The 25048-nt window shown below is 38.2% G+C and overlaps 1 protein-coding gene across 2 annotated transcripts in view; it reads left to right on the forward strand.

The window, feature by feature from the left end:
* RORB (RAR related orphan receptor B) overlaps positions 1–25048 on the forward strand; it is a 134430-nt gene that overhangs the window by 83637 nt on the left and 25745 nt on the right. Inside the window, exons 1-4 of one of the 2 annotated variants that reach the window (XM_010393118.4) lie at positions 169–295; positions 9223–9308; positions 13622–13763; positions 16744–17145. In XM_010393118.4, coding sequence (XP_010391420.1) covers positions 256–295; positions 9223–9308; positions 13622–13763; positions 16744–17145 — 670 coding nt within the window. In that variant the 5' untranslated portion in view covers positions 169–255. Of the gene's footprint in view, positions 1–168; positions 296–9222; positions 9309–13621; positions 13764–16743; positions 17146–25048 lie in introns of those variants that run through there. The other variant, XM_039567318.1, reaches the window with a different exon arrangement.

Raw genomic sequence — 25048 nt, forward strand, 5'->3', positions numbered from 1 at the left:
ATTGGACTGAAATAGGAAATGCATACATTAATACGGTATCAAAAGAAAATATTGTTTCATTACTTAGTGCCTCCAGCGCTCTTCTTCCCTTCTTTAATGAAATGGAACAGTCTGTGCCTTATTACTTCTTCCATTTAATCTTGTTAATGCAGTCTGTTAAGACTCCACTTTTGCAATAGCACAGGTGTAACTGTGAATAAGTAGGCTTGTAGGAAGGCTACTGTTCTGCTCCTGGAAGTCTTATTTATTTACGAAATGTGTGATATTCAAACCGAAATAAAACCTGATGCAACTGGTGAGTTGAAATATTTTTATTCTTCACTTCCTTAACAATATGGGACATTACAGTGAAAAATAATAAATAGGGAATAATAAAGAGGGAAATATTAAACATGTTGTACAAGTCTACCCTTGAGACAACTGCATTTGGAGTTTTACTAAAGATAATTTTTCCTACTGTGTTTAAAAGATGGCAAATTAAATTGGTAAGTAGACAGCTGGTAAGTATAACATTTTTTCAAACAGCAACAGATGCAAATCCAAGAATATCTCCAGCTGATTTAAATACTTTTCAAAAGATGGAGCAAAGATTTAAATAGGAATGTGCAAAAGTGAAAATCCATAGTGATTATCAAAAATATGGAGAAATATGAAGAAATTCAAAAAGTTTTAAGAAGGCAATATCAGAGTGATTTCAGAGTCATTTCAGGTTGAAATCACTATTAATATTTGTTTGTTATTGCCTTTGTCTCTTATAATTTTGCCTTGTAGGAGTTACATTGTGTCTAAAGTCAGGTATTGCAAGAAAAGTAGTCCAGGAAAGTGGATTGGAAATTGTTCCCTTGACTTTGATGGTAATCACACAAAGTCCCAGATAATGCAAGTTAGATCTTCATTTTGCTGCACTGCTGAAATCTAACAGTGCAACAGCCCTCATTTCCCTTGAAGATTTTGCATGGCATAGAATTCTGGGTTTGAGTGTTACTGAAAGTATAGGAATTTGTGGACATTCAAATGAATCTGTGCAGGTAAAGGGGGGAGGAGAGGAGGGGTACAAAGGTTGTCGGTGTGCTGCAGCTGCAGTCCAGTAGCAAAGAGCTGGAGAAGAGGGTACTGCCACAGACAGAGTTAAGAATAACCACTACACCCTCCTTCTACTACAAGATGAATTAAGTTTTAAGTTCATTTCCATGCCACTCCAGCAAACAGTAACGGTTGGGCATCAGGAAAGATAAGGTTGTGTGTGATCCCACAGCCAGGTCTTCGCAGCATGTTCCTGCAGCATCTCTCTCTGTGTTGCTCAGCTTTGTAACTATATGGCAGACATCTGTGCCATATCTAACACAAAGAATTAACTTAAGGTCCTGACTATTGTATGACCATATCAGCCAGCTTCGACAAGCAGGATGGACTGTAAATATTTATCATAGTATCTGAACTCTTCCTTTGCAAAGTTCATTACTCTATTTATCAAGAAGGGAAAAAAATACAGCCATGGATTTTTGTCTTCAGGAAACAATAGGTCAGAAATACTTGGCACATTCTAAGTAGCTTTTTGAGTAAGGAGAAGTAAGGACAGAAAATATTTTGTCTTGTTAAATACCTGATGTATTATAAAACATTTTAAGTTAAACATTCGAAAATTGTGACAGTTTGGCAGAGTAAATACTGAGTACAGTTCTCATAGGAAAGAACTTTGCATATGCAACGTATTTTCTGTATGGGTTGCTATTTTTTGACTGAGTGCACTTTCACTGTTTTAGAGACTTGCACAGAAAACATGGTCACCACTACTCAGTCATCCTGACCAGCTTATGTAAACACTTAGCTAAAGCTGCTAGAGATTATTTGCAGAACATTGGATCTGATGAGCTCAAATGTAAGATAGCTTGGGTAGTATAATATTTGGGATTACCATAATAATCTCTTTAGGGAAAGTGTGCAGTATCAGCAGAACCACTGCTTGAGTCTTTGAGGGAAGCAGAAACTGTACAGTAATAATTCAGCATATATTATATACTTAAATCTTTCCCTGTGAATAGGGCAAGTTTCTGAGCTCATTTATGGGGCCCAGGATAAGGCCTTGATCATTTAGTTAAATAACTCTGATTTAACTCACACCTGGAGCCCAAATCGTCAGTGTGGCAACGTGTTTTTGTTGTGTAACAACTTATATTACTGTAGCACCATCCTTTGAAGTTACACACATAATTTCCATGAATTTGAGTTGCTACGGGAAAAAGTTCATAGATGAATACAGAGAAGTCCACATTGAGAGGCAATGAAAGTGCTTCCATACAGATTTACAGAGTGCTAGGTGAGCTATCAGAGTTTACTGATCCTTTGGCACTTTCTGACCTCTATGAGCAGAGACTTTTAGGGATCAAATTTTGAGCCATAGCTTCTGGCAAGGGACATGAGTTCTGTCTTTTGGGATCTGGACAATGGGCTCTACTTTGTGTTAGTCATCAGAGGATACAGGCAGTTCTTCTCTTCTGCTGTCTTCCTTGCTTGTGAACCATTCAAAAAAGTCTGGAAAAGCCCTGAACACTTGTGCTTGTTATACACTTCAGCCACTCCATTTTGTCCAAATTAAAGAAACAAACAGGCTTCTAGGTAGCAATTTGTGTACCTTTGTCAGATTCCTAATCTCAGTGTTTCACTGAGTGCTGGGCTAACATCCTTGGCAACAATGCTGCAGAATTTTCTGGAGTCCAGGAAATTGCATCACCACTGCTATCTTGTAATGACCCAATGAAAATCCAGATTTTCTGTCAATTTACGAATTATTTTAATTAATTGAAATAATCAGGTCTGCCAAAAATAAAAAAGACTTGTGATCCAAAATCTAGCATCGTCTCACAACATTATATCACTGCTCTTAAAATTGTTACTTTTATTTGCTCACAACTACTTTTGCTTCACAGAGAAGCATACAGCCTTGCACATCTTGCAGCTTTTCTAGTTGACCACTACAATGAAATTCAGCTTGGAGCAGTTATTCTTAACCTGTTTTAAGCTTGAAGTCCTTTGCTCCTATCTAAGGTAAGATACAAAGCTAGGGGTCCAAAAGCATTTCTTTTTAAAAGAATGTATTTCTTGGTCTAATAGACAATGTTAAATCTGTGTGAAAATCTTATCTCATCTGTATCCCAGGACCATCATAAATGTAACAACTTTTTACTATACATAAATTGTTAAATAATAGTGCTAGGTCCAGTGTAGTTACACTTAGGAAATGAAAGAAACAGTATTTGAACAAAACATTTTTTCTTACTTCAGTGCTTCTTAGCACTTAGGGAAAAGGTTGCTATACTGTACACATTTTTTCTCCTTGTAATTTCACCTTCTCTGCTGAATCTAAAGGCAGGTAATCTGTGTATATCATTCTTTCCAGACTTGTTCCAAAATTTCTATGTAACAATAAGATACAAAAAGATGAGATAACATGAAGAATTTTAAATTACCTTTGGCTGTGGAACAGCCATAATCATTTGAACTCATATTACTTCATCTATTTCAAACCGTTTGACAATGGTCAGTAAACATTCCTATGGCCATGGAACTCATGAAGACATCTTCCAAAGTATGTATTTACAGTGCAGATATAAGCATATTTCTTCACATGCAAAAGGGCTAATATACAGCACATAAAAAAAAAGTTTAAAACTTTTCATCACTCTACAGACATTATCACACATATTTCTAAGGTTTGATCTTTTGTTTTAATAGATTTTAAATGTACACAGTAAGGATGCACAGGGTAACTAAATAAAAACTTGCAATGAAAAAAACTTGAGGTTTTAAAATACTCTTTTCCAATAGTCTTTAGACTCTCCATGCAATAAAAGGCAGAGTTGATCTGTAAGAAGAGTTGGTGTGCAATTCAGCATGTTTTGGGTTGGGTTTTGGGGGGTTTTTTGTTCATTTTTTCCCGACAGGAATGTCATGAAAGAGGAAGGGAAAAAGAAAACATGTTACCAAATAACCTTCCAAGTGACATTGGTTATAAACTAAAAGAACTTCTGCTAAGAGTGTGAGATGATGAAAGAAATCAGACATGAAAATTGCATGCATTTATGGGAAAAATCTTTTTTGCACAAATGTACCCCATTTCTGTTTTGAGCAATGATCTACCAGATTTCTCAATATCCAGGTTCCAGGACTATTGCTTACCTTGATATTCATAACACGTTTTTACATCTCATGTGCAGATGACATCTAATATGTGTGCCCAGTGAAACATGGAGATACACAAGAACTTCTGCTTTTTGGGGTTCGGTTATCTGTGCTCATGAGATGCAGGACTGGCTTATTTGAGAGCCATCAGCTTTGCAGAGAGTCTTTGTTGCTGTAACAAAGTCCAGGGGCCAGACCCACAGTCTGGTGTGGGTATCACTGTCTGAAAGTGCTAAGATTTTATGAAAACATTACTTTCCTGGGTGAATTGCACCATATTCCTTTAGTCTAATGGCTCATTTGGGGTATGATTGACAGCTAATGTGTCTACAGACATTAATTAACATTATCTGGAATTAATTAACTTGCTGAGATATTACTAACTATATAGGTCTCACTGCATGAGGCTGTAAACATAACTAGTACCTTCAGCTGTATATTTTCAGATTATTAAATACAAATGCAGAGCACCTGAAGTCTTGCTGTGAAACCAGAGAACATCTATTCCAGTAGCAAAGGGGATGTAGTTGGTAGCCTAACTTTCCATGGAAACTTCTACTGACAGTAACATGCAAGGAAAAAAAGCATTTCCTTCTCCCAGAGGTCAGGAAAAAAAAGGTATAATTGGCAAGTAGATAAAAGTGCTGAATGTACTTAATTTGAAATCACTTAGGCATAGAAACATGAAAGTGAACTAGGCCAGTGTACCAGCATTTTTCAAGGAAATGCAACAAAGGATGATGGGAATTCTTGAAAGGTGAAGCAACCGGTTTTTTCACTATCAGTTCTCTAATTAGCCATGATGCTTCCAAGTGCAATCCCTCCTGGATCAACAAATTAAAGAGAGGACTTCCTCTTGAAAGTTTATGCCTGGCATGCTTTATTATCATCTTTTGATCAAGAACTAAATACTGAAAGCTCGAGTCTTTTTTCCCCCTTAAACCAAAGCTACAATTCTGTGAGATTATAATCCTGTCTTTCCCAAGTGAAGTTCTTTAGATATTAAACTGAAATTATATAAAATGTGAGCTTTGTTTTTCTCTACTAGACATCATGTGCATGTGACTGTCCACACAAATACACATCAGACACATTAGCTGCCGTGTTGACTCTTACCTTTCTTTCAAGAGGAATTCAGAGAATTAGCTGTGCCTCCCATTAGAGATTCATTCCTAATTTCACCCATATAGCAACTTTTGAAACCTGATTATTTTCCTACTTTTAGAATAATGAATTTTGTGCTCATGTATAAATGTTCTACTGGTGAAAAAAAAAGGCAGCTCAGTGTACTTTTGATTTTTCTTAGGGCAGCATTTGAGCTAATGTTTTCTTTGAAGATGTTTATAATTACCTATTTGTTTATATTTAAGTGCTCATTTCAAATATGTGAGACAATTTTGGACTTGCTTCCTTGATAGAATTCCACCCTACTTTCTGTAGTCGTGAGAAAATGAATTAGATTCCAGCTGGTTATCCCATCATCTGTGGATTATAATTACTAGTCATGTAGTATTAATTAATTTCCATTGTGGCATTACAATTTGTAGAGTGCCCTGTAAAACTGGAGGCAATTCCCCGTCCTAAAGAACTTTAACATAAGTATAAAATAAGAGATAAATACTGTAGAGACATGCATGACCTTGTGGTACTGAGGAAAGAAGCTACTGCTGGTAGTAGGGATCAATCATCATGCAGCATGTATCCAACCATTATGTTTTCTTAGACATCAGGGTGATGGTGGGTTTGCAGGCTTTTGTATCTCAATGTGCTTACTGAAAAATCAGGCAAGTGAGCTCAGGTAGAGGCTTGCTTGAAAAGAGGCAGGAGCCATTTTTCCTGCTCGTGGTATCAGAGTGAGTGAGAAGGCAAGTGGAAAGACTTTCAAAGTGGTGCTAAGTAGTTTTGCTCTTATTCCTTCCTCATGTTTCCTACATTGGGAGAAAATAAGTTCTGTTCCTGTGCTGCTGAAAGTTATCATTGTGGCAACCCCATTACTGTTTGTTCATTCAATTTTTGCATCAATATTTAGGAAGTGGTACTTTGTCAATGAATTTTTTATCTTTAAGGAGTTCAGAAGAAAACTGCTTATTTTATAATAGCTGTAAAGAGATTCTGATATACAGGTCCTTGAACTGTTTGTTTGTCTAATAGGTGAAAGGAATAAGAAAAACAACATAAGATCGTAGGTGGACAAACAAAAATGGAATGTGCAAAAAGTGTAGCATCCTGTGTCAACTAAAAATATCAAGGTTGTGTGTTCAATCCCCATATGGGCCACTTACTTAGGAGTTTAACTTGATGATTCTTGGGAGTCCTTCTCAACTCAGAATATTCTGCAGTCTGTGACCTGTGATTATATCTGCAAGAGAAACATGGTACACTCTAGGTTCATAACAGTATCTCAAGACCCTTCTGACAATACAGTGGTTTCTTTTTTATCTGGCCTATACAATCAAGATTTCTGTTAGGACTCCTAAAATTGCTCTGCTGTTTTATGAAAAAAAGAAACATCTGGGGAACAGTAGCAAAATACACCCTTCCAAACTTATTCAAATGCCTTCTGTGTCCTAAGGACGTCTTTTCTGTGAGTTCTCTAAGGAGAAGTGGTAGCAATTTCCTAGAGAACCTGTACTTACTAATTTATAGAATGGTTATTTTTGAATAAAGGTTTGGATTAACTGAAGAGTCGAAAGTCTAAAATATTTTTTACATATTAATTGAAACCCAGAGCCTTAGCATTTACGGACTTGACCCACAAATACCATGAATGTAGAGCTCATAATTGAAACTCATGCATGAAATTTTTATTTGCTTACAGTGAAAAGTACTGTGCTAAATGCAATTAGTGTCACAGGATCAATTATTCTATCTGTTCCTATCAGAGTTACAAATGGTAGAAGCAAGTCACATTAAAAGTACCTTCATATTCTTGTTGTGGTTTTTTTCTCTGTCTTGTCTTTTTCTGCAGATCTCTTTACATTCTCATTGTAGTTCCTGCCTCTGACATTGACATATGTCTTTGAAGCATAGAGAAGCACATGGTCCCAGAGCTGAGTCTTTCTCCAGCCACATGATTCTCAAGCAGAGACCTGTGAGCAGTTGCTCAAACTAACCTCACAAACAGCAGTGCCTGGAGGCTCATGTTTAAATGTTTTTATTATCTCAGGGGGTTTGAGGCATAGGAATTCTTGAGCAGGATTAACCTGGAAAAATTTCCAACTGCAGGTGCTTCTCTGTTAAGGAATTCCCTCTATACAACACAGATTAGGAGCACTTTTAAAACTGATTTGCTTGCCTGACCAATGCCTAAAATTATGCTAGATCAGAAACACTGTATCAGGAAAATGAGTTCACAATGGTGAGCTAAAGTGTCTTCAGCTGTCCATGTAAGTTCCTCTTGCATGGTTGCCTTTCGATATACTGTCCCAAGGGAAGAGTTATTTGACTTTCCAAAGTGTGGGGCCTGCTAGTGTTCATCATGTGCACTTTACCCCACGAGCCTCTACACTGAATAGGAGGATAAGGGAGTAGGGTGTGCAATGTGCCTTTCAGTGGGAAATGTGGTGGTGACTTGCTGGGACACAGTACTGAGTTTTGGTTGTTTAACTACAAGGTGGTAGGAAAAAGGAAGTGGTAGGAAGGAAACTTCCAACTTCTGCTAAAAGAGACAAATGATAATCGTAAGTAGAAATGGGGCAAAATCCAGTCTATATGATTATATTTTCACAGCATCCATTGTGCAAGCATGTTCAGTGCTTAGTTTACAATGTGCAGTCATTTTTAAGTATGGTTTTTTTCCAGTTTTTTTAATTTTTTCAACTGCCTAAAAGTTTGAAATGGGATGCTCTTCTTAGGATTAGCTTCTGGACAATAATCTTGTTTCCCTGTCTCAATCCATTTTAGAGTTAAACGTGTCTTGTTAAAGTACTAACAGTTATCTATCCTTGTGCTTTGGGTAGCTCTACTAAAAAAGCTTTTCTGCCCAAGGATTCGATGAGTGACTTTAGTTGCAGAGAACTGCTGCTGTTCCTGCCCTGGGTATGGAGAAACAACATCTGCCAGGATTACTTTCCAAACATGATTCTACTTCCAAGCAGGAGAATAGCAGGGCGGCACACATCCTATGTAGAAGAACAAATGAAAGGGAAAGAAAATAAGTTTAACATTTCTTCTCAGTTTATCTGACTAAAATACAGGCACAATTCTTCCTTACATGTCTAAGTATGTGCTCTTACAGTGTCATAAGAGGAGAGGCACATGATTTGAAATAATTGAGAGAATCAAACAGCTGTGTTAGTGGAAAAAAAAGGAAGATAGTGAAATATGTTTTCCTTCTCAGAATTAAAAGACCACTATGTTTAAAAAAGGATCTAAAGCATGTCCGTATTTAAACATTTTCAGATCATACCTGACTCTCCTAGTACACAGCCACTGGCTACCTAAACCCCATCTGTACGCCTTGCCTGCCAATGGCCCAGTGTTAAAAAGTTTGAGGAGACGGAGGTTAAGCAAGCTTTTACCAGCCTGTCTCTGACAGTGGTATTACTATCTTTGTGTCTTGAAGACATAATTTGAAGAAAGTGAAAACTCATCACCTCTACTCTGCTTTAAAAAAGGCATCAAAATACACCGTGTATTTCTACCTCAGAAAAATGGAAAGTCACAAATATTTGAAGTATGTAGGAAGGAACAATCCAGATTGTTGTTTAGGATCCCTAATGACTGTCATTAGCAATAATGATTATAAAGTAAACTGGTAAAAAAAAATACCTTAAAAAAGGTAATATGAGGAAAAACTTAATAATTGAGAGACATCTTAAAATGTTGAAGAGTTTTATGGGGTGTGGCAGAAACTACATAATGTGAAGCATTTAAAATTTGCCAAACCAAAGCATTCAAAACCAGACATACAATACAAAGCAGTTTTGTATTGTTGGGGGTCAACTGGTTATCTGCTCTCCAGTTTGAAAGATCTCCTTTCGAGAAAAAAAGAAATTGAATACAATTATATACCCAAAATATCTGTCTTGTTTTCTTTTTCAGCACAAATTGAAGTGATACCATGCAAAATTTGTGGTGATAAATCCTCTGGAATACACTATGGAGTCATCACATGTGAAGGCTGCAAGGTATGGGATTTTAATACAGCATAGTCATCATCATTCGCATTAGCCTCAGGCACCTGTGTACAATGATACACTCTTAGAAGCTTTCAAACAAGTGGTGCCACAGGCTGTAAAGCCTACTGCTGATAAAGATGCATTTCATGCCTAGTTTTCCTAGTTGCTTTCCATTTTGTCAAATAGTCTTTAGAGCTACCTCCTTGTTTGAAACATGAATTAATTACATCTGATGCAGTGTAAGTGCTGACACCAACAGAGGCTGGCAATTGTAAGTCACACCTGTTCTACTTTAAATCAGCTTTGAGAGAGGTGGATTTCTTGTTTCCTATACAACCCATGTAGCATTACAGTTAGCATGTTACTTCTGGTCTTTTTTAAGCACTTACAGGTGTGAGTTTGGTCCTTTTTTATCTCTTTTGCATAATCTGCAGGGCAAATGGTAATCTCCAAAAGAAAGAATGCCTTACATTATGAGCAGTATAAAAGGATCCTTTGTCTTCTTCCGCATAGGCTTCAGTGTAGGGCAATTGCTGGGAATTGGAGGCTAATAAAAAAGGGCAGAGGGGGGAGATGCATGTAGCTCTTCCATGCTGCTTAGACATATTAACATATTATCTCAAGCATTAGTTCAAATAACACAAATCAGACCCCATGCAAAGAGAAGAAAGACTTCAATTTTCAATTTTAAAATTGTCTGTGATTTTATTATCTAAGGAATTACATTATTACTCATGACAAACCAGAATTCCATACTACATGCTGGTACTTCAGTTTTAATTGTAAATGGGAAATTGCAAAGGTGGAGAGGCAGCATCTCTGATTTCTTCTAGCTGGAAACACACAAACTGGGACATTTGAAAATGCGTGCCCCTTTGCAGAGTGAAATCACAAGTCTATACTTAATGCTTTACAAAGTATTAGAACAGCTGAAAAATCTGAAAATTTGGGTGCATCCCATTTGCAAAAGAAATATTTTAATGCCAACACATTGAGAACCAATATACTGGTAAAGATCAGGGTTTTTTTCAGGAATGTTAGCAATTGTAAGCAGAACAATTTGCAGTGTGTCTTTGTCTTACTGTGGCACTGGACTAGAAATAAGCATCTTCTTATGACGATCACATGAAACAGGATTAAACTAATTGATCTGATACTTCAAAATTGGCACAAAAGCTACAGAAGAAAATTACTTTAAGCAGAAAAAGAGCATCTTCTCTCAGTACTCAGAGCCCACAGAGTGTCTAGGGGTATAGTCTCCCGTAGAAGTAATTAGGGTTAATGCACCCTTGTGTGTGCCTCAAGAGGAGATGATACCCCTGTGCTCTGTGAGTAGACTGCTTATTGAGATAAAGAGATTCTCTTCCACTTATAATAGTTTTAACCCTACTGGGTTTGTGCCAGTTCTGCTGTATCAGATCAATTAGTCTAATCTTGTTTTGTGAGCCTGTGTGAAAAAAACGTGTCAGTTTTTCACATCAGTTCCACTGGAAGGCATCTCAGCCTGTCAGAGCTCCCTGTTAAGGTAAGCACTGTTTGTGACAGTGCAGCTCTGCTCTCCATTTAAATGCCCTCTCCGTTTAAGCATTTAAATAGCTATTCACTCAGCCTGCATACTGGTCATTTCTGGCTCTTTTTGTCTCAATGTGTCTCAAACCTGAAATAATTAAGAATGGAGGCCATGTGTGGAAGAAACAGGGTAGAATCACCCCACAAGCATGCACATGTGTTGAGCCAGGCACTATGCAGCTGCAGCATTTCAGAACACAGCATCCAAGAATTACAGTGCCAGTGGCGATGCTACAGACTTCAAGGAACAGGAAATCCTTTAACTCAATGTCCCTACATTAGTTATACTGCTGAAAATCCATATTGTAAGTGCTTAAGGGTCGTCTTAAATATTGCTGTTGGTTTGTATGCATGCCTGCCTAGGCTGAATGTGCATAGGCAGTGGACCTGCTGGACCCACTGAGTGAACTTGCAGCTTTGACACTATTCCTACGGAAAGGGTGAAACCTGAAGATGAGTTTGGACCACATCTGTCTCTGCAGCTCCTTCTTTGCTAAGAAGCCTTTTATCTTTTCTACTGCCTACACCAAAAGCAAAGTACTTTCTACCACTGTTTTGTCATAAATTAGAAAGTAGTTCATTTAGCCATTTCCTCTCTCGGACTGGCTGTGGGTGGTGGGTCAAGTGATTTGTTCAAGGTGCAGAAAGATTTGTTGTCCATGTTGGAGGTACTGGGAAATCTGTCTTTAACTCTTTAGCTCTTCAGTAATGAAATACATCTTCCTTCATGCAAAATGGAACTATTCTGAGCAAATATAGCCAAATCTATATAAAGATACCATAAAAATGAAATGAAAGGATTATTGCTACTTTATAAGACATCTTATGCAGGAGAATGAGAGCATTAAATTCTCCTCAGAAAAATTAACTACCTGCTGTAAATTAATTTTGTTATGTAACCCTTGATACATAATATGGTCCTTTTTTCCTAAGGATGGCAAAGACAAAACAAATTCCTCTGAGATGAGATCAGCCTTAATGGGAACAAAAAGTACTGCAGGAGAAAGCACTGTCAATGCTAATGGTTGCATGTGGTTTTTTAACATTATTTAATTAATTTGTTCTCTGAAATCCATATCGACATAGATGCTGCTAAAATCTAAACCTGAAAACAGAAAACTCTTCACAAGTCAAAACCGAGATTGGCTATAAAGTTCAGCAAAGTGATCTGCAATTAGCATCCATTTAGTCTTAAATTAAACACACTTCTACCATTTCAGGAAAGTTCTGGTCAGCTGAAATCAGTTAAGTTTCCACCAGAATTTTTCTGAGATTTCCCCAAAGGACATCTGTTTTCTGAAAAGTACAAATCATAGAATTTAATTTATATTTTAGATACACTATAATCACTGATACACTGAACAAGCTTTAGCCAATTCAAGTGGGTCTCTTTATGCTTGACTTCAGAACTAGCACTGCCAGTGTCCTTGGTGGAACACCATGCCTGTCACCGACACACCACAACACCCTCATGCAATTCTCCAGGACTTAAGTGAGAATTCATGGATAACCTGTAGAAAGTGAATTGAGCCCTGTAGCACTGTCACTTTGTGACTTTTTCCATTGCTCAGTATTAACATCCATCAACCTATGCAGAGATACACTATTTCTTCCTGAGAAATGAAATCAGCTGTTGCTTTCTGGCTTCATTCCAGGGTGTTTGCAAGCTTGCAAGCTGGCCCAGAAAGGCACAAGCACTTTGGTATCACTTCTGGTGACTGGTCTAACTGCAGTAATGATATTTCTGCTGTTTCACTATTCACAGCCTCCTGCAGTGGCCGGGTATGCTTCAGCTTTCCCACCACACAACCTGCAGCTGCTTGCATTTAAAGTTGCCAGATTGGTTAAGGAACTTCTCTGCTTCATTCTTTTCTCTCTGGACTTGCAGATCCTCCTGACCTTTATTTATTTATTTATTTATTTGGTATAGATCTATTTATTTTTGTTTCTCTTCACCCTGTGGTTTCATTCTTCTTGTCATTCAGATACTTCATGTCACTTCTACCATAACCGTACCTTTTGGTGCCACTCTTGGCACCACCTTGTAGCAGCTGGAAGCTCGTAAGTATTTAGGTGTGTGTATGTATACTTCCCCTCCAGCCCTCAGGTCTCTAGACAAACAGCCCATGGAAAATGCCATTACATTCTCATGGTAGTATCTAAAGGTGTTGCTTTCTCCTTTGTGTGTTGGCTTTACTTGATACAGTCATTATATCCTAGTGCTTTTGTGAAGCTTGAATTTGAATTACTTCACTCCTGAATCGTATGCCACTCCAGACCAGATCAACATTTGCCAAGTTAAAGTGAACAGCAGACTTCAGCTTCTCATGCTATGCGTACCAGTAACAGTTATTACCAGTCTCTTCATTAAAGGAAGAAATTACTCAAAACAAGTACTTTTATGTCATCTCTTAAAAATGCTGACAAGTTTTTCCTCTATTAGGAACAAGTGTTAGATGATACAGGGTCATTATTGCACAATAAAAATGCATTCTCTGACATCATTTAGGTTTTAACAAAGTAGAATTATATTCTTTACAGAATAATGCACAGTTCTCCTTATTATAAATAAATGTTCTTTAATACAATACCACCTATCTGCAGAGCCACAGCATAAGTAGCAGTGCACTAAGTAAGAGTTTGCTATAGTTGTTTGCATGCTTTTTTTTGTGTGTGTGTGTCCACGCATGCGTGCACAGGCACATGTTTATTCTCATGGTAATGCTTGGTCTTCCCTGCTCTCTTGCCCCAAGGGATTCTTTCGGAGGAGTCAGCAGAACAATGCATCCTACTCCTGTCCAAGACAGAGAAACTGTTTAATTGACAGAACCAACAGAAATCGTTGCCAACACTGCCGACTGCAGAAATGTCTTGCCCTGGGAATGTCTCGAGATGGTAAGGAGTCAAATTCGTACTTCACATCTAAGCCCTTTGAAACTTTTCTTCACTGCTGACTTACTTAAACTCCCTGTAGATTTCTGCAAAAAGAGAGAGGAGAAGCTCCAGGCTTTGTAATGCATGCACTGTGAGACGATCTTTGCCATCCGGTTAACAAAGAAGGCTATTTTCATGGAGAGGGGTGGGGAAAAATCACAAAATGGAGAGCAGTATTAGTTTAGAACAGAAAGAGTCAGAAGTGAAATATGTTATTCTAATCAAAAGCACAGAGCACAAAAAGGTCACCTCTGGAGAGATGGGTTTATATTAAGCATTATATTAAACATTAGCATTTATCTTAATATTAAATACTGATATGTGAAAGCATCCATTTCCCTGAGATCTCTAAAGGTCTGTGGTAGTGAGGAGGCGCACCTACACAAATTTACGCCTTTCTAGCATTAGGGCTTTCTGTTTGTTTTATTCTGATCACTTGACCAAGTATTTTGCTCTGGAAGAAACCCCATTTCTTTTACTTGCATATTGCCTCCTGTCCCTGTCTGGGTCTGTAGAAGAACATTTCCTAATTTAGCGCTGAAAATGGATCCTATGCCAGAGGAAAGCTCCACAGTCTATGCCATCTCAGGATCCTTTGGTCTTTGTAGAGCTCTGATCTTCCAAATTGTGGTGTGATCAGCCAAGGTCAGCAGGCTGAGAACATACATCACACCAAAACTGCAGACAATGGGAGGCTTGGGCAAGGTCGTCCACAGCTCACATGCCGTAGGCACCACTCCTCATGCAGGGGATTTCCAGCTCACAAACATGTTTTATGTAGTGAGAAAGTATTAGAAGAAAATGTTCTGCTTTTTAAAAGCAGTTTATATTAATTTTATTTTCCTGGAAGCAGTTTTCTGTCTTAAAAGGTTTACCCAAAATGTGTCTTTTGAAATTAAGTTACTGATGGAGAAGTTCCTCAAAGAGCTATTTATTTAGACAGTCCACAGGCTATAAACTTTTTTGAATTTTGGACCATAATAGGTCTTCTTGTATCTCAGCGTGTCTTTTGTCTCACTGAAATGCCTTGTTTGCCAATCTGGGAGGAGCCTTGCAATCTGGCCTTTAATCCGTGAATTCTTTTTGGTCCTAGGATCCAGTATACTTGACACCTTAGTTCCTAATTCTTCCTGGTGATTAAAATAGTAACATTTCAGCAATTTAACAGCACATGCTTTCCTCCTGAAAGTAGTATCTTCCAATGATTTAAGGTATCACAGGGGCATTTTAATGTGGCTCACAGCCCTGTCTTCCCAACCAGTAATTCAGAGACCACTGCAGACAGACAAAATGAGTGATTCTTCCAACAGCACTACTTTGTTCTCTCATGGTTTATGTAAGGATCTTTATGATTGTTTATGATTAAGAATATTAAGAGCTCTCACAAATTTAAAATTGGCTGTGTGAATTTTTTGACAGAAAACTTTAATATGATTTTTACCTCCCAGCCATGTAATAAATTCATTTTTATCATACACAGCCAGGATGCTAATTGACAGCAGCTGGAGAATCCAATTAATGAATATATAATGAGGATAAACAGTGGATGTTTGGTTATACTACTGAGGCCCAAAATTTGAAGAAAATTATTTAAAGTACAGTCATTGTATATTGTCCATAAGGGTATGCAGCATACCGTGAACTGATTCCAGGGACAGGCTGAGTTTGTGTGAGGTAGCTTGCAGCCTGAGTGTAGGACTGCAAATAAACTGAGGTTGACAATAAGAAAAAAACTCTCTTGGTGTAAAAAAAAAGGAAAACAAATCAAAGTGGCTGTCACCTTGTTCTGGCACTGTATTTTCATATTATGCTCTGCTTTTTCAGTTCTTTTTCCTGATTGAAGAATTTCACATTTATCCACATATGGGTTCAAACTGTTCTCAAGGGCTACATGAGAGCCCTGTGCTAATAAATGTGATTCTGAATTGATCCAAATTTCAGATGGACTGGAAATACACAGTATAGAAAATACACCTCATAATACGTAGAAGTTTGTATTTCTGGAGCAATGTCCTCTTACCTGTTCTGACGAATTCTGCTGAATGTGTCTCTGATTTGTTTTAGAGCACAATCAACAACTGCCTCTCTGCTCTAAGATCCCAAGATCTAGCCCAATAGAAGACCAGAATTTATAGAGAGATGGGGGTGGAGAGTGATAATCAGCTCTGATCTACTGTATATGCAGGCTGTGAATTTACTCCTCCTAGTTCCGCAGCAATCAGCATCTCACCTTTGAAAATGTCAATCTTGGTGTAGTGAACCCTCTTTCCAGGGAAAATGGTTTGCCCTCCTATATTTTTCTCCCTTTCTCATTAGGAGGAGTGCATGGATTTGTGCAGGGAGATTATTAAAATGGAGATTGCATAAATCCCTAAGACTTTGCTTAGTGGAAAGATGACATTCATTTGTGCTGTTTACCTTCAAATCTGTTCTTTTCCTCTAGGTTCTAACCTGTAAGATTATTTTTTTTAAGTGGGAAGATAACACCCCATTGAAAGTATGTGATAATAAGGCTTTAGGGCTTGTTTTCACCCAGAATATTAATCTTGTTAGTGTACTTTGTAAAGGTTTGTGGAAAGTTAGTAAATGGATGTGAATTTACAAGACTGTACATTTCATACAGCTCTGGGTTGTTGTTCAGTGAACACAGAGATATAAACAGATGCATGGTCTTTTTAACATTCAGAGTGGGAAGTGAGTTTCTTGACTGAGGCCCTCCTGTCAAATAGGAGTCGTTGTCACCTGGTAAATTCAAGTACACAATATTTTTTCTTTCATGAGATGTATATGATGTAAAGCTTTGTGTTCTTTCTCTGTTTCCACAGAAAAAGATGTTTCCACAGCAAAATTAACCCTGGAAGTAAATACCAAAAGAGGGTGGGGTTGAGGAGAATCAAGAGAAATTTAAAGACGATGGTTCTCATTGTGCTTTGCTTTTCAGCTGTGAAATTTGGAAGAATGTCCAAAAAGCAGAGGGATAGCTTGTATGCTGAAGTGCAGAAGCACCAGCAGCGACTGCAGGAACAGCAGCAGCAGCAGAGTGGTGAGGCAGAAGCCCTCGCCAGGGTTTACAGCAGCAGCATCAGCAATGGCTTGAACAATCTGAATAACGAAACTGGCAGCACCTACTCAAACGGGCACGTCATCGATCTGCCGAAGTCTGAGGGTTATTATAACGTGGATTCTGCCCAGCCCTCCCCAGACCAGTCTGGGTTAGACATGACTGGAATCAAACAGATAAAGCAGGAACCTATCTATGACCTCGCCTCTGTACCAAACTTGTTTACCTATAGCTCTTTCAACAACGGGCAATTAGCTCCAGGGATATCCATGAGTGAAATAGGTAAGGAAAATTCCTATCCTGTAGTGAAATGTGTATATATAAGCTAAGCTCCGGTTCTGTCTTTATTAAAATGTCATACCTGCATTCCATACACAGATACGCAATAGTTGCATGTTCACACGTGTGTGCACACACATACAGAAAGTAAAGCAAAGAAAATCAGTCTGGAACTAATTGACATAATATTAAGGCAGCTCTGTTTTTACCAAAATCTGCAAATTACGCAGTTCTTAAACCCAGCAGTTCATGTTCTGTTTATTAAATAGGAGCATCAAAGCAGGTGATGAATCAATCATAACCAAGTGATAATTAGGAAGGGGCTTGTTTCAAATGAGCTCATTACTAGCAGGGTTAAATGATCTTTTCAGCCATCCATCCGTATTCTTGTCAACACCCAGAATCCCCATAGCAGCTAATTCTAGGGTACTTATTGTGAAAAAGTACCAGTCATACTTTGGCTGCAAGGATGTCGATGCAGAGCAAGCTCACTAAATTCATAAAGTGCACAAACTCTGAAAGCATTTGTGTGGATATCCCCACTTCTCTGCCTGAAGGCCTTGGAGAACTTGTCCCTTGCTTTCATCTTTGACAAGTGACAGAGACCTCTCTGTGAGGTGAGACTGTTATAAACACAATGACTAATGGTGATTTTTGTCTAAGGAGGATTTCTGTTCATCTAATGCTTCTAGCTGTATTTCAGCAAAGCCACTAGAAGTACTACTTCTGTTACAAAGGTATTATATGAAAAAAGATTGGCATCGTAATTAGGTACCTCAAGAAGTGAAATATGCTGGATTGGTTGTGGCTGAGAATGTAATCAAAGGTAATTCTCAGTGGAATTTAATTAAAAAGAAAGAAGAAGGAGAAAAAGTTGTCTTCGAGAGCACTCCTAGCAAATTAATAAATTTCAAATCGTGAAAAATCCTCTGCAGTTGTGGCCTGACTTTGCTCCCTCATGTACATGGATGTACCCTGAGATCTGTAAATTTGTGTGTGTACTCAAACTGACTGAGGACCCTGGAGGTGTGGCCTTCACTCTATATAGATCGCAGTAATGGTATCTATAGTAGTTACTGTCTGGTGAAAAAATGAAGTAGTGGCTAAAATTGGTAGCATGTTTTCTGCCCATGGGTGCTCATTTGCAGGAGGCTCTATAACACATGGTATGCTTTAGTTGCAAATTATGCAGGAGAAAGTTAAACTTCTGGCACTGTTTATTAGGACATGTTTTATTACCACCTTTGGCCTAGGCCACTGTCCAGTAAAACTATACACCTGCAGTGTAGGATTAGAGAGGAACATTTGCTCCAGCTTCCCTCTCAGCTCTCGTGGCCACATGAATATTACTCACATGTGGCTTGTGCATACCTCAGTCCTGCAACAGGGGATCACCATACTGCAAACCAGCTGAGAGACAATTTAAACAGTCCTTAAAAGCTGTTTCCATGCAGACCAGAGCCAGTACCGCAGGGAAATGTTTCCAGAGAGACGCAGAGGAGGTCCAGAAATGCAGGAGTTGTGATAGTCCATGAATTAGGGTTTGTGCTCAGTTATGGAAATGAGTGCAAAGAGAGATTATGGCCATGGGACTATATCCTTAGTGGCCAAAGAGTCCCCCTGAAGTCAAAGGGACCTTTTGACTTTAGAGAATCATTTAAGTTTTATCTCTTGCTGGTTCACTTAGGAATAATGCATCATTCTTAATTTTTCACCCGTTTTTTTTTTTCTCTCCTAGCTGTAAACCCTCCAGCCCTAAATTCACTTCACATTTCCCAGTTTTTCATCCTCTGTGTCATCCAGCCAATATTCCTCTTCCCAACCACACAAAGCAGGAAAAACCCCAGAGCAGAGGGAGCACAGCATAGCAAAGGGCCTATCTCTGGGCTGGCAGCAAAATTCAGAGGCTCTGGGATTTACCTCTCTTCCTTTTGAAATCAAAACTAGGCCTCCTAAATTGCTATGATTTTACACAAGTACTGTGCTCTGTCATTTGTGGCACCTGCAGCAGAGGGGTAAGGGTGATGATGAGAGATAATGTAGTGTAACAAATCAGCTGACACAACTGGAAGAGATACACGATAAAATATTTGGATTAGTGCACAGGCAAATGATATTTTCAATGTTTAAAAAGAAATAGAAAATGCCTCTTGATGCTGAAGCGTATTGTTGGACCATCTGTAGAGCTGCAGTCTTGCAGTCAAAGTAGGAAAACTCTAAGCACCGAGATGTACTGATTTCATATTACGGTGTGCTTGAATTTCACTGCAGAATTGTATCTCACTCCAGTGACATTTAGGAATAAACTCAACTCATGTTAAATAGAAGCTGCTGCTTTTAACTGTTAGATGAAATCATACAGAATATGTAGGAGATAGAAAAGCTGTACTGCATTGATCCTTGTGGCTGATAGAAGTTTCTTTGTACCAACATGTCTAGTGATCTAGTGAACCACTAAGTATGCCAGATCATGATAGTTCTTTTCTGCACTGATTATTTTCTACCAGATAGAAATTTCCAGTCTTAGCTTTCTTCTGGCCTTTATATTCTTCAAATAAATATATGTATTTAAGCACAACCTCACCTGCCACTTGCCTGATCTTGAGTGCAACCATCTTATTTTTTTCCTCGTGAATGAATGTGTGGGAATTCCTTTCATCCTTGACTTCCTAGAAGTTGCTGTAAGCTCTCCAAGGAGCAGACTTCTTCACAGGCACTCAGAACGAAAGTAGTCTGTGCAGCTTCTGCATTACATGTCAACCAAAATCCAGTTCACTTACTCCTTTGGTGTTAATGCTTTGCTTGTTTCAAACTCACTTCTCTCCTGTGTAGGGCATTTTTTTATTAAGATATAGTTGACTGCACATTTCCAAGTTTGAATCTCATTTTCTTATTTTTCTAATCTTTTCAATCCTGTCGCATTATGCCTCAGTCTTCATTGATGCTTTGTGACTTGTTTCAGTTTAGAACTGTCTCTTAATTAGCATGCTATGAACCTTCTCTTTCAGATTATTATGAAAATGTTAAATGCTTGTAAAACAAGTCCTAACAATGGTCCCTGCTGCACCTGACTAAAATACTTGCTGCAATTGTATATATTACTTTAGTATTTACATTTGGCTTGCTATCCAACAGTAAGTTCTCTTTAAAATCCAAGTAACAAGTCTTCCTTTCCCTGTCAGTTTGATTCAGTTATAACAATAATATTTTCTAAGATAACTCTATGACATAATTTACACATCATTGACATGCTTTTCTTCACATGGTAATTTTCTAGTTCCACCAAAAAGTAATCTAAATGGTTAGAGCTACTTTGATCTGTTACAGTTCTGTGTTTTAATTTGAATGTGAAAGTGTTCTTTTTCATGAACATACATTCATCTACAGAAGACTTTGTAGTGGAAATGGAAATTGTTCAGCTTAACAGTTTTGAAATGCAAAATTTTTTACACAGCAACTGTTTTGACACACAGTATTAGAATGGAACAGCAAGCAAAATATAGCTTATCTTGTATTGCATATTTACTGGTATCTATATACTGCGCAAGCAAATAGGTGTGGGAGAAAGACATGCTGACCAATTAAAGTTATATAGGGCTCTGTTGCACATACTTAGGATTATTATATTTCTCCAAATGAGTTGAATAGACCAAGATACAGCTGCACATTATCTGATCACTATGAGAAACAGGATAGGCAATGTCTCCTGTGGACGAGAGGGTTAAGTATAACAAAGAGCATTTTCAGATACAGTCACAAATTCCTCATGTAACTGTCAGAGCTTATGATGGAGAAAAGTTGTACAAAATTAGGTAGTGCCCCATTAGGCACAGCCCTTGTCAGTATTCCAGTTCCTGTTACCAAAAAAAAAAAAAAAAGCAAAGCATAAAGAAATCACTCCAAAGCTCATAAATACACTTACAGGGGCAGAACCTCAACTTGGCATCAACTGCATTTCCAGTCCAGATCTCTTTTCTTTAAAGGAAAGTATTTTTGTCCTTAACACAAGGCATCTTGTTGGACACGATATACATTTGGGTGGGCAGAACACAAAATAGGTGAGGTGCAGTGAGCAGATGGGTTCGGCAGGCTCTGTCACTGCCTGTCCTGCTGTCCATGGGTGGCATAATCCAGGTGTGTTCTGTCAACCAGTGATGCTGTTAGCATGGGAAACACCCATGTCCCGAGGACACATGTGCCAGGGACTGGGCAGCATGGTCCTGTTTTTCCATGACCATTGTGCCATCTACACATCTGGGAAGACAGAAATTTCTCATTGTGCCGTGGGAGCTCAAACCATAGGGTGAAATCTGCTTGTCATGTCAAAAGCAAGAATTTGGTGATTTGCAGAATGGCTTTCTCGTGACACAGCAAACCACGGAGGTCAGCTGGTGGGTGGGAAATTCTGAAGTGAGAAGGAAGCTCCAGTTCCTGATAGCAGTGCTTGCTCCCAAGTGTGGTTTTAAACTGGGAGGCATCAAAGGCTTATTTTTAGACTTGGTGAAATTAAAAGACTACCTTGTTTAAATATATGTGCATAATATTATCTGTCACTGAGCTGAACATTGCATTTTCCTCACTAAATATGTGGCTCCAATCTTGGTCTGTAAAAGTTAATGGAAACGCTTCCCTGCCTTAACTGCAGTTGAGATTATCAGCTATGATTTCTTAGGGACAAGATAAAATTTTTAAGCAAACACTGTTGTGGAGAAAACAGATTGGTTTAGGGTTCACTGTCACTGCAAGTCAAACTGAAGGGTGCCCTGTAGCTGTGTATATGTAGGTAGTCCTTAAGATACCTCTAGGGTGTACAGGAGGTCACATAGCCCAGCCTCTATAGTTACAGATGGAAGTATTGTTTACATATATATACATTTCTTCACCATCAGGCCTGTATGAAGGTACCCCATTGGAGAGCTTACATTTCTACCAAAATTAAAGTAAGGTTGGTGTGCTCCGGTTTGATCTTCCCTTTCCCCAGTCCTTCTAAGCCCTGTCTGCTCTGTATATCTTAGGGTGGGCAATAACTCTCTAGGACAGACGCCAAATGTGGTTTGGAGGAGGCATCACCGGTCTTATATTGTAAGGCACAGCTCTTCTGACCTGGGCACATAGCCTGAAAAATGACAGTAAAGGAAAACCTTAACATTTTTTTAAAGACTGATTCAGGATAGGTATGTATAAGAAAAGTCCTCTTAGTGACCACAAATGACATTCTGTGCATTTGTAATTTAGTTATAATTTAGCTGGGTTCATCTTTATATTCTGTGAAGTTACTTAATTTCCATTGCTTCAATATCGTACAAGCAGGAGTTATTTCACTCTCTCTCCTTGAAGGGAGATCTTCACCTGTAAACATTCTAAAGTCCTCTGCTGAAGATCTGTACAAAAGCCAGTCCCACACCCTTCTTCTTTCAGCAAAAATATTTTTACTAATTTTAGAAGAACTTAGTTTATTCCTCCATGTCTATACTCTTCATGGATGTCCACAACACTTAGTATTGGATATGCAATATATAAATATGTATCAGTATCAGACTGATGTCTTTAAAAGTCCTCTGTTCTTTGGTATGGAAACCACTTCTCCATGTGATGAGCACTTCAAAAGCATTTTGCCAATGTGATAAGCATTTCTTATTCTTTAACACCCTTCTATTTATCTCCAGGGTTTGTTCCCTGTGCCAGATCAAGTGTTAACAGACAGCTTACTGAACATGTATTGGTCAATTAGATGCTATTTAAAGGTACACTCCAAATCACATTCAAAATGCAATGAGCTTGCTAATTAAAGCCCATACCCTAAGGTGACAATAGCGTGTGTGTTTATGTTCCCTTTACAAAGCCACCACCCACCCCGCAGTGAAACAGAAACTACGTTTTTGTAGTCGTGTGTAACATTCTTTCACTTTTTTTTCTAGGCCATGGTTTAATATTCCTTCTACAAACGTGACAGTCAAAATTTATGGGGCTGCTGTCTACACCTTGGCAGCTGTATTTAAGAGAAGCAATGTTGCCATCTAGTGAGCATTTAAAATATGCAACATGTGCATTTCTGTGCACATATCATCAGGACATTGTATCTTACCATCATTACCTGCTTAAAAATGACAATCAGAATACATTCAAATTTCAATTCTGTGCTCAGTTCACGTGACAAAACTTAGAACTTCAGCTTGTTTTACAAATGAACTAAAAATATGCATAGAACGGTATTAAAAACAACCATATCTGTAGCCTACATTTTGAAAGCATCATAATATAGTTCTTTAAAGTAAGAGAATTTCTAATCCTTAAAAGTGTATAAAATGGCTCCTTTTCTGCAAAGATGAGAATGTGTTTTTTGCATGAACAAACTTGACAAAATATGTTCATTCTGCTGAGAATCACAAAAAAGCAGTTAGAAATCAACCATTTGTAGCAGTCAAAATATGTAAAATACCATATCATACATCCCATATATTACCATATATCATGGCAATCTTTTCAGGAGTAACATTGTGCTATGAATATTGTCAGATTAGAAATCACACAGAAAGATCAATGTAAATCTTATGGTGTGATGAGTACTGAGACTTGCTGTTGCTGCCAGTTGTAAGAATAGACTTTTGGCTGGTTCCATGTGTATGCTTTGGAGCAGCAATGTCAATTGCAGAAGAAACATCTTTCTGCAAGAAACGGTCAAAAAAGGAGGACTGGAGCAGGTGCCAGAGCACAGAGGGCCTGGGATGTGTGAAAGAAGTATGTTGTCTTCCAGGGTTGTGGCTCACACACAACCCACAAAGAGTCAAACTGCGGATGAGAATCAAGAGGTCAAGCCAGTGATGGTTTAGGAATCACTGTAGTGTATGGAAGTGGAATACTATCTGCCAAAATTGCTATGGTTTGAATTAGTGGTTAGTTGTTGCTTTCTTCCTCATCTTAAGTTCCTTTATGGATTTAGTGTCAACTTTCCTGTCAATGTTTTTGTCTGGTGTTTCTGGGCGGTCAGCACCAACAATTACAAGGTAATTGTACTTTCTGAGAGCTTAACCTGGGGTCCATGTTGTATTTCTTTGTTGTCCTGGACAACACTGATTGATCGTTCTGTAATCCTAAGGCGCAAGGTCAGAAGTTTGGGGTTACAATTTTTTTTCTTTCCCAGTACACGTGCAACATCCTAAGTTTGCCTTTCCAAGGCTACAGTCCAGTTTTTCACACTGTGTCCTTTCTGTCTGGTAGATTTCATCACTCACTTCATGCATTTCACTATTTCCCACTTTATTCCTGAGAACAAGGTAATTCTGCTTGTTTTGCATTTTGTGATGCTGTTTCTAGCTTCATAGGTAATGATGTCTTTCATCAGTCCATTCAGCTTTTGATATTTTATTTCACAGAACAGCAACAATTCTTTTATACAAGAGTGGAAAGATATGAGAAAGAATTCAAGTGAAATGCTTGAGAGAGTAACATAGATGTGCATAGGAAAAAATTCAAGGTGACAAGACATAGGGCTTAGAGACAAATGCTGAAACTGATTATCAGAACACAGATTTTATAGTGCAGTAGTCTTTGAGGAATGAAAGTCACATGCAAATGGGAATAATTAATACAAGATATTAAGGCATGGAGACCTGTCTTGTGTTCCTTTTTGACTGCATGGATGTTTATCTTTTGATCAGTGAAGACTCTGGCATTGCTTATGATAACTAAATTACTCCACTTTCTGACACTATACACTAGCATCACTTTCATCCAACTCATTTGCCACACTACAGGAAAATAGAACTGTTGTAGAATGTTTGTCATTACTTTTTAACATGTTTCAATAGATAGATTGCTTAAAATCTTTGTAAAAAGTTAATTTGAAGACTGTGACAGTGAAACAAGTGCTAAAAGATATGTTAACCTCTCCCAGGTTTTGCAGGCT

Source organism: Corvus cornix, chromosome Z (genome assembly GCF_000738735.6).
Source record: "Corvus cornix cornix isolate S_Up_H32 chromosome Z, ASM73873v5, whole genome shotgun sequence".
In the NCBI taxonomy this organism is placed as follows: Eukaryota; Metazoa; Chordata; class Aves; order Passeriformes; family Corvidae; genus Corvus; species Corvus cornix.